A 14,369-nucleotide genomic window follows, 5' to 3' on the forward strand; every position below is an offset into this window, starting at 1 on the left:
CCTGGTATACCGTAATACCGTCATATCGCCCAAGCCTAATATCAATATTGCGTTGATTAAAGCATGCCTTCATTGCGGTCTGAGTGTATGTGTGTAACGCTAGTCCATAACGTATTCTGTTGTGAAGGGCCAGATTAAACCGAATATATATATTTATTTATATATATATATTTAATTGTATTTGTATATTCTCTAATATTCCCTGATATCCCTTGTATATTCCTTGTACAATATGCATTGAATATCCATTCTAGCCTACTGAACATCCCATAATAGCCTCCATTCTACTATTGGTCGAGACCTTGGTGCCAGGCTGCCATACCCCTCAGACCCAGTTCAAACGTACCGCTCGACATGTACGAACAAGTCCTAGTTCCGCGTAGGAATTTGGCTACCGCACCACTAATGGGACTATTTGTTCATAGTGCGTATATATACTGCGCTACTAAAGTAGGACTTTCTTTTCAGTCCAGTTTCTTACCCTCCAATAGAGTCACAGACGTAAAGCCTCCCCGCGACGCCACGTGTGGGAGTAAGGCCAAGTTCGCCTACCATCGGTATTGAGACATCGTGTATATTAATATTTGAATAGTCATATTTGGCACTATATCGTCGAGTTGGACGTAGTCTATTAAGCTAATAATAGTCTGTTAATATATAGTGCTTCGTGCGGTGAGAATACTACCGTAGTCAGTACCCCATCGTTTCGGGCAGAGAACTGGCTGCTTACCCAGGGTGGTTGACCCTATGTGAAGCTGCACCCGAGGAGCCCCAGAGCCGACGAGCGAGTGGACCTGTATACCGGATTATTCTACCGACGACAGCCCGCCTTCCCAGGCACGGATTATGCTTTGGATACTTTGATTATTCCATGGATAAAGACCCCCGACACTGCCGTGTGTTGGAACCCCCCCCCCTGGAGAGGACGCAAGGTGAGGAGACGCTCTGCAAGACGAGGTCGCTTCACGTCTCTCCCCCGTGGACCGGAGAGAGCCGGCCCACAAAGAGTCCACCTGCTTTCATCTGTGGTCCAAGGATCGCCGGCGCATTGAACGGCACTACAGTGGGTTCACCTGGGATACCCTTGGCCGGACGAGGCAGCCGGATTCTACCCCCCCCCCCCTCCTACTCCTGTCGGCTTACAAGCGACCGGATTAACCCCCCCCTTAGTGTATCCAGTCTTATAATCATTAAAGTATCATTGCTGTTATTCCTTAACTATTCCAGGTCGTATATTTACCACCTGCGCCTTCAGAGATTGGACATTCTCTATTGATATACCGACGAATACTCCTTGCCATAAAAGTGCATACTATTTCAATTCATAAATGTAATTAAGTGATTAAGTGCTTATTCTACACACCATCGCTGTGTAGAAATAAAGACCTGTTTCTAATTCGTACATTTGTGTTGGATCCGTTTCATCTACGTGAGAGTGTTCATGATAATATATTTATGCCGTGTACTGGGTGGCCGAATATTAAGTACAAAGGTAGTGGTAGTAAGTATCATATCTAGTAATACAGTCAGGGAATTGTACCCCTCAGTTACAATTTGGTCCTTCGAGCCGGAGGGTAATTAGTGTAATATTAATATAGTGTTATTAATATTGAAATGGCCTATGATGAACTCCACGAAACGATCCTCCTAACCAACGCCCGCAGCGCGAACGACGGCTCCCTCAGTACTTAGAGGCTTACGCTGTCAGTCAACAACCTAGTCTTCTACTAACAGTAAACGCGGTAAAACTAGAAAGTAAAAGTATGTCTAACCCCAACGCCCAGACTACCCCGACCATAGAGGCCCCTATAGGCTCTAATGTAACTGACCAAGTTCACGGTGGGGACCAGTGGGAACCAGACATGACTTCACACCCCGCCAGTACTGAAGAAGTAGTCCCCGATGAGTCCCGGGAGGAATACAACGCTACCGAGAGAGAACTCGGCACGGAAGAAGACGGGGAGAGCACCGTGGAGATAGAGCTCCAAGGCTCCGCAAGGAGTACCCCGAGGGAAGGCTCCCCTATACAACCGCCTTCTCCCAGCGAGGCAGAGAGGACCCTACAGCAGGCCTTCCTCATCAGCCTGAACGCCGCTGCTGAACGCGACCGACTGCAGATCCAGCAGCGAAGCGAACACGAGCAGATACGTCTAGAAATAAGACGCATTCAGATGGAAGAGAATGTGGCCCGAGAACGAGCCGGTGCTCAACGGGACGCAGCGCGCGACAGACAGCAGTCGCAACTAATAGAACAGCTGATCAGACGGACAACACCCTCTCCCTCCGCCAGAGGCTCCAGGAACTCGTCTAGACACACCTCCAGGGCGGCATCCCCTAGCCGAGTAAACAACCCTGAACTTGACCAACAGACGAGGTCTATACCCCCCACAGACCACCTCCCCCCACCGGTCCAAGCGAGACCTAGCAACCGGGAAGGAGCAGCATATCCTGTGGAGAGGCTAAACCAGAGACTACAAGCACTGGATGACCTAACTGAAGACGAAGAGGAAGAGGAGGAGAACCACGCCCGAAGACAGCACAGTACTCTACCGGACCAGGAGGTCCGGTACAGCCCAGGCTATACTCCCGCGGAGCTGCGCTACAGACCCCCGACTCTATACACGGGTGAGCACGACGCACGACCCGCACCGAGGAACAGCACCTGGACAAGCGGGCCATGGTACACTGCCGGTACCAGCCCATACCAAGGAGCGGGAGGAGACTCGCCTAGGAGGCCTCTCCCCCAACGCTCGCCGATGTATCCACAGTCAGCGTCATACATTGGCACGCCTATGGTACCCGACTTCACCCAAGAGAACCGGGCCCAGTATACAGAACTCCGCATGTGTCTGGAGACCATGTTGGTGGATGTATTGGATGAACGCCACAAATACGCCATCCTACTGAAGCACTTAAAGGTACCCCGCGCACATAATATAGCGCTCGCCTACGCGACTTCCACCACCCCATACACAGCAGCGCTGGTAGCATTGGACCAGAGGTATGGGCGCATATGGGATTACGTGATCCAGGAGATCCGACACATCGACCGCTTACCCCCAGCAATAGACAATCGAGCACTGGACGACCTGTCCATCAGAGTGCAGTCCCTGGTAGGGATGTTGGGAGCGCAAAGAGAGAAGGGGAGGCATGAACTTTACGCCAACTCAAATGTGGAAAGGATCCTGGAGAAGCTGCCGCCCGCTCGTCAGGAGCGCTTTAGGCGGCAGAGGGACCACAGAGACCCGAATGGCCCCGAACCGAACCTCCTCGATCTAGCAGACTTCCTGGCGAGAGAAGTCAGCAGCCTACGGCTAGATACATTCGGACGGAGCACCCCTGGCTCCAGAGAAGGAACCAGACGACTAAATGATGGAAGAAGATCGGTGACTGTGATGCACCAATCGGAGTCAGTACCGAGCAGCAGGAGCCACAGTACCCCCTCCAGAACGGAGAAGTGGAAGATAGTGTGCCCCTACTGTGAGAAAGAACACTGGCTAGCGCAATGTGACTCCTTCCCCAAGCTGAACGCGGAGGAAGCAGGTCAATGGATAAAGTCCAACAAGCGCTGTTTTCGCTGTGCGCACTCACACATGGCAGCCGAATGCCGCTTAAAGAAAAGGTGCACCAAGTGCGATGGAGCCCATCTGGACATACTTCACGACAGTAACAGACGGCGCCCTTCACCTGCACCATCCAGCCGCAAAGCGAGCGTCATGTACATCGATCCCGCCAGCAGCAGTGGAGCCCGAGTACTCCTAAAAGTAGTGCGTGTGACACTAAGCTACCAGAATAAAGTCCTGGACACTTACGCCGTCCTCGATGACGGGTCAGAGAAGACCCTGCTGCTCGCCTCCGCTGCGGCCCAGCTAGGGCTGCGGGGAAGCGAAACCCAAATGACAATTCGGACAATAAGACGAGATTTGAAGACGATAAAGGGCGAGAATGTCTCATTCTCTATCGCAGCAAGCGGCCAGCCTGAGCGACGGTACCAGATTGCAGACGCTTTCACCAGCCAAGAAATAGGACTGTCGCGGTACACATACCCCGTCGCCAAGCTGATGGAGAAATATGCACATCTGCGCAAGTTACCGATCCCGCTCATAGACAATGCTATGCCGACCCTGTTGATAGGCTCCGACCATGCAGACCTCATTGTCCCGATAGACCGGGTTCATACCGGACCCCGAGGCTGCCCTGCAGCAGTCGAGACCCGTTTGGGATGGACTCTCCAAGGCCCGCTCGCCAAATCTCTCAACCGAAGTACAGCCACTAGATGTCTCCACTCCCGAGTCACAGAGGGAGAAACCGCACTCCTGCAACACGTAGAGCGGCTATGGACCTTGGAACAAATGCCCTTTAAGAACGGAAAGAAAGACATTCGCTCTAAAGATGACATTTACGCCATTCACCTCCTCGAGACAGGGACCGAGAGAGTCCCGGTCCACGGCGTGTTGAGATACGCCACGCCACTCCTGCGGCGAGAAGGAATGCCTACTTTCCACGCCAAGACAGACGCCACAGAACGGTACCTGCTGAACACGGAGCGGCGCTTAGCCAAGAACCCCGCCCAAGAGAGTGTATACCGCGCTGAGATTGAGAAGCTCATCACAGCGGGACACGTCACAAAGATGGACATTAAAGAGGCTGACCAGACCACTGAATCGTGGTACGTGCCCCACCACAAGGTCCATCACAACGGTAAAGACCGCATAGTATTTAACTGCAGCTACCAGATCGGATCCCAAAATCTGAATAAAGAGTTACTGCCCGGTCCCACACTCGGCCCCTCCCTACTCGGCGTTCTACTCCGCTTCCGCCAGGAAAAGGTGGCCATCAGCGGGGACATTAAAGGAATGTTCCTGCAGGTGAGATTAGTAGAGGCGGACAAGCCCCTGTTACGGTTCCTATGGAGAGAGAAGCCAAGAGATGAGCACCCAGCCATCTACCAATGGGAAGTCCTCCCCTTCGGAACGACGTGCAGCCCCTGCTGTGCGACATTTGCACTACAGAAACATGTAGCAGAGGACCCAGCAGCGGACGAAGAGGTCCGACACAGCGTAAAGAACAGCTTCTACGTAGACAACTGTCTACAAAGCCTTTCAACCCAGGAAGAAGCTGAGGCTCTCCTGATTAAACTCCGCGCCTCATTGATCAAAGGCGGCTTTGATCTCAGGCAGTGGGCCAGCAGCGATCCGCAAGTACTGCGCAGCCTCTCCTCCGAGGACAAGGCAGCCAGCAGCGAGACCTGGATGGCTACAATCCCGGGAGAAGCCCAGGAGATGACCCTGGGATTGGTGTGGCGATTCAAAACAGATTCGCTTCACTACAGACACAAGCCCCTGACTACGGAGCAGGGAAGGCCGGCGGCGGCGCCGACCACCAGACGGAGTGTGTACACAACACTCGCCCGACAATATGACCCACTAGGATGTATTCTACCGTACACCACCAGGGCAAAAATGATTGTACGAGCATTGTGGGACAAGGACCAGGGCTGGGACGACCCCATTCCCGCACACCTTGCATCCACCTGGAGAGAGTGGGAGATGGAGCTCCACTCACTCCCAGGCGTTAATATGCGCCGAAGCTACTTCCCACCCACGGTGAGGCCAGAGACATGTAAAATGGACTTACACGTCTTCAGTGACGCCTCAGAGGTCGCATACGGATCAGTAGCCTACTTGCGGGCCCAAGACCAGGGGGGAGAGATCTACACAGCATTTGTCCTCGCCCGCTCGAGAATAGCCCCACGCAAGCAACAATCTATCCCACGTCTAGAGCTCTGCGCAGCCCTAGCCGGAGCGCACCTAGCCACGCTCATCCAACGTGAGCTCACCATACCGGTGTCTAGAACAATCCTGTGGTCAGATTCCACGACGGTACTCGCCTGGATCAAATCGGACTCATGCAAGTACAAAGTCTTCGTGGGAGTCAGAGTCACCGAGATTCAAGACTTAACCGAAGAGTTAACCGGAGAAACAGAGTGGCGCTACGTTGATACAAAACAGAACCCAGCTGACGTCATCACCCGGGGGATGCCCCTGGATGACCTCACCCGTCGCAATGTCTACAGTGACGGCCCCGCATTCCTAAGACTCCCGGAAGGACAGTGGCCCATGCCTATCCCGAGGGAAGCAAGTCCAGAGGAGGTGGAAATTAAGAAGTCTGTGTTCTGTGGATTGAGCACCGTAGCCTCCACCGACCCTAACATAGACGATTGCACGTCCATAGAGAGTGCACAACAAAGAACATTCCTGCGGTACCACCCGGAGTGCAAGTCCCCCGCTGATATGTCAGCAGCTAACTACGAGGAAGCAGAATTGCTTCTACTGCAGCGAGCCCAGAGAGACTCGTTCCTTATGGCCTTCCGTAGATTCACATCACGGAAAGGAAGACCGTCTACCCTATTGTCCGATCATGGGACAAACTTCAAAGGCGGCGAAAGAGAGCTGAGAGAGAGCTTCCAAGCTATGGGCCCAGAACTTAAGACCCACCTCGCTCCAGCACAGGTTGATTTCCAATTCAACCCCCCAAACGCACCCCACTTCGGTGGCACTTGGGAACGAGAAGTGCGCTCCATAAAGACAGCCCTGTACGCAGTACTTGGGGCCCAGACTGTGGCGGAAGAAGTCCTAATGACAGTCCTCACGGAGATTGAGGGAGTACTTAACTCGAAGCCCCTCGGATATGTCTCCAGTGATGTGGCGGATATCGACCCAGTTACCCCCAACACACTCCTGATGGGGCGGCTAGATCCTGCATTACCACAGACAATGTACCGGCCTGAAGAAGCGAACGGCCGACGAATGTGGAGGTACAGCCAAGTATTAGCCGACAAGTTTTGGAACAGTTTCCTACTGCACTACCTACCGTCTCTACAGACCCGCCAGAAGTGGGTAAAGGAGAGAGACAATTTGACAGAAGGAACAGTCGTCATGATTATTGATCAATCACTGCCCAGAGCTATGTGGCCGGCCGGCCGCGTAAGCAAAGTGATCACCGGTGCCGACGGCAAGGTCCGAGCAGCTGAAGTGCTCGTCCAGGGTCGCACTTACACCCGTCCCGTGGCAAGGCTCATAGAACTGCCTCGACTCCCAGACACAATCGATGATGACCATGACCCTACAACCCTATGACTTTGTGAAGTTGACTGACCCCTACAGCAAACCCTTATGTGTAAATAGACAACGCGATTAATCTGTCTCTGTTTAACTGATTAGGTCTGGGACCTATTCAGGGGGTGGCTGTTGTGAAGGGCCAGATTAAACCGAATATATATATTTATTTATATATATATATTTAATTGTATTTGTATATTCTCTAATATTCCCTGATATCCCTTGTATATTCCTTGTACAATATGCATTGAATATCCATTCTAGCCTACTGAACATCCCATAATAGCCTCCATTCTACTATTGGTCGAGACCTTGGTGCCAGGCTGCCATACCCCTCAGACCCAGTTCAAACGTACCGCTCGACATGTACGAACAAGTCCTAGTTCCGCGTAGGAATTTGGCTACCGCACCACTAATGGGACTATTTGTTCATAGTGCGTATATATACTGCGCTACTAAAGTAGGACTTTCTTTTCAGTCCAGTTTCTTACCCTCCAATAGAGTCACAGACGTAAAGCCTCCCCGCGACGCCACGTGTGGGAGTAAGGCCAAGTTCGCCTACCATCGGTATTGAGACATCGTGTATATTAATATTTGAATAGTCATATTTGGCACTATATCGTCGAGTTGGACGTAGTCTATTAAGCTAATAATAGTCTGTTAATATATAGTGCTTCGTGCGGTGAGAATACTACCGTAGTCAGTACCCCATCGTTTCGGGCAGAGAACTGGCTGCTTACCCAGGGTGGTTGACCCTATGTGAAGCTGCACCCGAGGAGCCCCAGAGCCGACGAGCGAGTGGACCTGTATACCGGATTATTCTACCGACGACAGCCCGCCTTCCCAGGCACGGATTATGCTTTGGATACTTTGATTATTCCATGGATAAAGACCCCCGACACTGCCGTGTGTTGGAACCCCCCCCCCTGGAGAGGACGCAAGGTGAGGAGACGCTCTGCAAGACGAGGTCGCTTCACGTCTCTCCCCCGTGGACCGGAGAGAGCCGGCCCACAAAGAGTCCACCTGCTTTCATCTGTGGTCCAAGGATCGCCGGCGCATTGAACGGCACTACAGTGGGTTCACCTGGGATACCCTTGGCCGGACGAGGCAGCCGGATTCTACCCCCCCCCCCCCTCCTACTCCTGTCGGCTTACAAGCGACCGGATTAACCCCCCCCTTAGTGTATCCAGTCTTATAATCATTAAAGTATCATTGCTGTTATTCCTTAACTATTCCAGGTCGTATATTTACCACCTGCGCCTTCAGAGATTGGACATTCTCTATTGATATACCGACGAATACTCCTTGCCATAAAAGTGCATACTATTTCAATTCATAAATGTAATTAAGTGATTAAGTGCTTATTCTACACACCATCGCTGTGTAGAAATAAAGACCTGTTTCTAATTCGTACATTTGTGTTGGATCCGTTTCATCTACGTGAGAGTGTTCATGATAATATATTTATGCCGTGTACTGGGTGGCCGAATATTAAGTACAAAAGTAGTGGTAGTAAGTATCATATCTAGTAATACAGTCAGGGAATTGTACCCCTCAGTTACATATTCCGTTGGTGACGATAAGAGCATCAAAAAACGACCCCCCCACCCTTTCATGCATTCATGATGGAACATAATACCCATCATATGCATTTGATTTTTTTATTGTAGCGTGTGTAGGGACGGAATGCCAATGCATTTAGTATAATACACGTTGGGGGCTATTACCAGCCTCCCATGAATTACCCTAAAACCATATTTATATTCACCAGGGTATAAAACGGGAATGTATGGATGAAGAAATTATTTCTTTTTCACATATTGAACGATAGATACTCTATGTCAAATGGGCAATAGTATTGTATCCATAGCTACCGTAATTCCTCTAATAGTGACCGGTATTCAATTACAAACCGGGTCTCTATTAATGGCCGGGTGCGCTCTTGAGCTAAGCAATTATAAGCCGACCTCCTAATACAAGCCGGGTTACTAATATACTGAGCTGCATACTAAGCTGCTAAGGTAAAGTTACTTGATTTCACTTTGAAAACGTTGAAATGACCAGTGACCACCTGTAATTGCACTGTTTACTATTTCATACAGTACTTGGTTTCAATAAATGAACCCAGTACATTTTACTGGGTTCAAACTGACACAAAATGTTGATTTATTCATTATGATCCGTTTGAACATTTGAAATATAGGCCTCTCTCTTATACATGCCTCCTCCTAATAAAAGCCTGGTACCCGCTACAGTTTAAGGAAATACAAGCCCAGGTCACTATTAAGAGGAATTACGGTATAATATATAATATAGTTATAGCCCTGCAAACACCGCCACGTATTCCTATACTTGAGAACGCTGGCCTTTTAACCACACATTACACAGCGCCCTCTGGCGCTGATTGAGTTGGCTTGCCTTTGACTTGTTATGAAATGGGTTCAACAACAGGCCATGGAGGTCCAAGCATAACCCAACTAATCAATTAGAAAAATAGTTGCAGATTATTTTTATAATTGATTAGTTGTCGATTAGTTGTTGCTAGGGATGTCCGATATTATCGGCCGATATTGGCATTAATATATCGGAAATTATCGGTATCGGTTTTTAAAAAAGATTTTTAATTTAAATTTTTTTACATTTATTTAACCTTTATTTACACAGGCAAGCAAGTAAGAACAAATTCTTATTTAATTTATTGTGAAAAGTATGCATAATGTTGGGTTTTTTTGGGGGGGGGAACCCTGCATATATCGGTATTGGAAATTAAGAGTTGGACAATATCGGTAAAAAAGCCAATATCGAACATCCCTAGTTGTTGCAGCCCTAATTTATGTAATTTTTTATTTTTATTTTTATTACATTGCTTTACTTATATAAGCACTTGAGGCGTGAATGTAAAATACTAAAATAATAATCTATATAAACCTACACAGTACTGCTTTAAAATAAATTACACCAGACCAGAGGCCTCTATGCAGAGATCCAATATTGTACCGTAAGTGGTACAGTTTCTCTATGTTAACCCTTTCACTACCACACTACAGAAGGTTAACCCTTTACTATCTAAATACAGTAGGGTTAACCCTTTGTCGTGTAGCAGTGAAAGGGTTAAAGTAGTATGGTAGTGAAAGGGTTAAAGCTAGATTTCCTGTGTACCGGTAGCGTTCCCTCGCCAAGAGGATGTTACTATACTATACTACAAATTTGTTTACCAACTACAACTGCTAACGAGAAGCTGTAAATGTATGCGGTTTAAAAAAAACATAAAGAAATCCAGCAGAACTGTCACCAAATCATAAGCAGAGACACACGTATGACCACATAGAGGCTACCAAACTCTATTGTGAAGGTCTAGTTGTTTTTTAAAAGGATAAGGATGTCAACATAGCCTACACTGCATTTCTCCTACTAACATGTAGTCCTTCTAGCCAACGCCAGATTATAGCTCACATCTGGAAGTCATAGAACTCCATTGTTGTCCAAAAACCGTCAAAAACAAGTCACAGAGCTTGGGACTGTTGTTTTGGTCGGTATAATACGGCAATGTGAAGTAGTTCCAGGAAAAAATACAATGTTCATCATTGATGATGATGATGATGATGATGATCGATGATGAATTATGCTCACCAAAGCAACAGTACAGCTCTGACTTGTTTTTAAGAGCTTTTTTAAGAGGACCACAATGGAGTTCTATGGTGACTTCTGGATACGAGCTATAATCTAGTGTTGGCTGGATGGGACCATACTCATTAGCAGAAGATATGTAGGTTTTGGTCTTTTTGAAGGCCTCATCCTTTCAAGGCAATTATACAGTACCAAGCCTTCAACATTTCTTTCATAATTATTTATCGCTATTAAAATGTCAATGTAAAAATTCGACAAAGGCTTGCTGCTTTAACACATCCAGCGCCAAGAACGGCGAAAGTCGTTATTGCCCGCCATGCGTTGAACGCCAACAACGTTGTACGCCGTTTTTTAAATCAATATTTCATTTTTTCGCCATGGCATTCATAATTCATCCAGCCAACCTCCGGAGCTGCAGCAGGACCCTGAATGAGATTGCAACGCCTCAATACCGCCGCCTGGTGGATGGTCGGGCGAGTTACACTCTCAAAACCGGAAGTTGTGATCGGTGCGTAGAGGAAATCCCTTCCGGCAGTAATATCTTGCTACGGGACTACAGACAAACACTGGCGTGCATTTGGATCGCTTCCATAACGCAATAATCGATATGATTTCGGCGTTTATTGCGCCATACAAACCGGAAATTGATCTAGACGATCGGCGTCAACTAAATGGGATCTTTTTCTTCCAGTCTCATCGGCGAACGGCGAACGGACAGTAACATTATTTTCAGCCCGATTGTGTGTTTCTTTGTTTGCAAACAGTCTGATCAATATATCAACCCATACTACATAAAGCCGTTACTGACGATAAAGGAATTATAGACGACCCACGGCCCTTTCCTCCACACATGATGAAGCATAATGTATACCAATCATATACATTTGAATTTTTAATATAGCGTGTATAGGAAAGAAACGGCAATAGATAATCTATCATATGCGTTTGGGCCTATAACTAGCGTTTTTGGAATTACAGCAGAAAAGCTTATAAACATACTTATATTCAAGACGGTATTAACACAACAAAGTATGAATGAAGAAATATAACGTTCCCACATCCGGAACGATAGATAATCGATGTTGAATGGGCCATAGTAATGTCAATATAGCAATACAATTTTAAAAGTTATAGCCCTGCAAAGAAGGTAAACATCTCCATAGGCTTTCAACGGTGGCAGACTGGCTATATTGATGGATAGGCAGTCAATGTCAGGCAAAAGGTAAGGCTGGGTTGAATTTTTTTTATATATATAAATATAAATAGTAGTATATTATATAAAGAAAAATATAACTACTACAGTATTTGCCCATATGCTTCAAACTGCCAATCGTACAAGTCTAGTTGCTGCTGTGAAACAACTAATTAGAGGACTGTAAACATCGCTGGAAGTTAACAAGGGTGGGAAAACTGCACTGACAAGGGCCATTGGTTGAAATTTGATGGGTTCCAAGTTCAACAGGCTTTTGAACGATACTCCCCGTACACGCCTCCAGCAGAGGCATCTCAGGCTTGTTTTTCTGCTCAGCTCGTGCCAAATTAGACTTATGACGACGCCCCACCGAATTGCTGCGCCCTCTACAAACAAACTTCTCCAGATCCCTCAGCGAGCAACATTACAAAGTACCCTGTGTAGTACCGTAAAACATCAATTAATAGCATGGGCTTTTATTTGCTTCAGTCATTGAACACAACTAGTCTATACAGTATGGGACGGGCCTTTAATTCCTTTCGCCCCCAAACTCTTGTTCCGCAAAGATGGGAAATACTATCAAATTGGTTATTTAAACCAGTATCAATATTAGCTGTATAGGAATTAGGCCATCGGATTATATCATAAATTATTAATCATTCATGTGATCTCGCTCCGGGAGATGGCGTTCTCATTGTAGCACCAACCTCACATACTTGTATGAGAAATGGAGAAGAAAGAAGAGTTTAGAGTTAAAGTGCTACAGGCGGGCAGTATTTTTGTAGTTAACATCATGAATTGACAAGCACTGTGTTGTGATGATGAAGAGCAGTGTTAAAATCATGGATGATCGCTGTATGTGTATGTTAGATCGATTTATTTTGTATTGTGGAGAGAGAGAGAGAGAGAGAGAGAGAGAGAGAGAAAGAGAAAGAGAGAGAGAGAGAGACAGAGAGGAGAAAATGTCTTGCTGCTACATTCCCCACGTTTCCCTCAGCATTGAATCATGATGCAAATGATAATAAACATGAAAACAAAACTGCACAGCCGCGGTAACCACAAAAACAATTCATCTCGTTTTTTTTGTCTAAACTTGTTGCCACACCCGGCCAGTAAAAGATACTGAGCATTTAACTGGGACTCTGCTTTAAGTTTCACGGTATGCACTGTATGAATGGGAAAGACTGAATGAGTGGATAATAAATAATGCAACTAGGAAATACAAGGGAACAAATATAAAAAAAACATTTGGTTTGGAATTATTCTCCTGTGTGTGTGTGTGTGTGTGTGTGTGTGTGTGTGTGTGTGTGTGTGTGTGTGTGTGTGTGTGTGTGTGTGTGTGTCACCTCTTTCTCCTTGCTGCTCCTGTGCTGTGGTTGGGTGTAGGAGAAACACAGGTCTGTCAGGCTGATGTTACTGCAGCAGTCCATAGTGCCATCTAAGCGTTTATATGCTAGGGAGAGAGACATGAAGAGACAGAGAAAGAGAGACAGACACACACACAGAGACAGAGAAAGAGAGACAGACACACACACACACAGAGACAGAGAAAGAGAGAGACAGAGAGGGAGCGAGAGGCAGAGACAGAGGCAGAGAGAGACACACAGAGGGGGACACATACAGAGAGAGAGAGAGATAGACACAGAGACAGAGAGAGAATGAAAGGGAGAGACAGAGAGAGAGAGGGGTGAGAAGCAGACAGAGGCAGAGAGAGACACACACATACAGAGAAAGAGGCAGATATAGAGACACACACACAGAGACAGAGAGATACATACAGAGAGAGATAGAGAGATAGACAGATAGACAGAGAGAGAGGGGGGGAGCGAGAGGCAGAGACAGAGAGAGACACACACATACAGAGAAAGAGGCAGAGATAGAGACACACACACAGAGACAGAGAGATACAGAGAGAGAGAGACAGATAGACAGAGAAACAGAGAGAGAGGGGGGGAGCGAGAGGCAGAGACAGAGGCAGAGAGAGACACACACAGACAGAGACAGAGAGCGGGACACATACAGAGAGAGATAGAGAGATAGACACACAGAGACAGAAAGCGAGAGACAGAGAAACAGAGAGGGGGGAGCGAGAGGCAGAGACAGAGGCAGAGAGAGAGAGGGACACATACAGAGAGATAGAGAGATAGACAGAGACAGAAATAAAAAGAAACAGAGAGGGGGGAGCGAGAGTCAGCGACAGAAGCAGAGAGAGACACACAGAGACAGAGAGATAGACACAGAGACAGTGAGAAAGAAAGAGAGACAGAGAAACAGAGAGAGGGGGGGGGGGGGACCAATGATTAGATTTGTGTGTTTGTGTGCTTTGTTGTATTGTCCTAGAAAGCCAGACGTCACTTAGAGCAGAGGTCTAACGAGACATTTAATAACTTCCCTCAAATGTTTTCTACCAAAGGTTTGAAGGGGAAGGG

At 47.5% G+C, this 14,369-nt stretch overlaps 1 protein-coding gene across 1 annotated transcript in view; it reads right to left on the reverse strand.

Annotated features, from left to right (window-relative positions):
• The window catches only part of mbtps2 (membrane-bound transcription factor peptidase, site 2), a 60,298-nt gene that overhangs the window by 19,178 nt on the left and 26,751 nt on the right, over positions 1-14,369 (reverse strand). Inside the window, exon 8 of the mRNA XM_084326014.1 lies at positions 13,287-13,393. Within this exon, the coding sequence (XP_084182140.1) occupies positions 13,287-13,393 (107 nt within the window). The remainder of the gene's footprint in view (positions 1-13,286; positions 13,394-14,369) is intronic.

The sequence above is a fragment of the Notolepis coatsorum genome, assembly GCF_963971535.1.
Source record: "Notolepis coatsorum genome assembly, chromosome: 12".
Lineage (NCBI taxonomy): Eukaryota > Metazoa > Chordata > Actinopteri > Aulopiformes > Paralepididae > Notolepis > Notolepis coatsorum.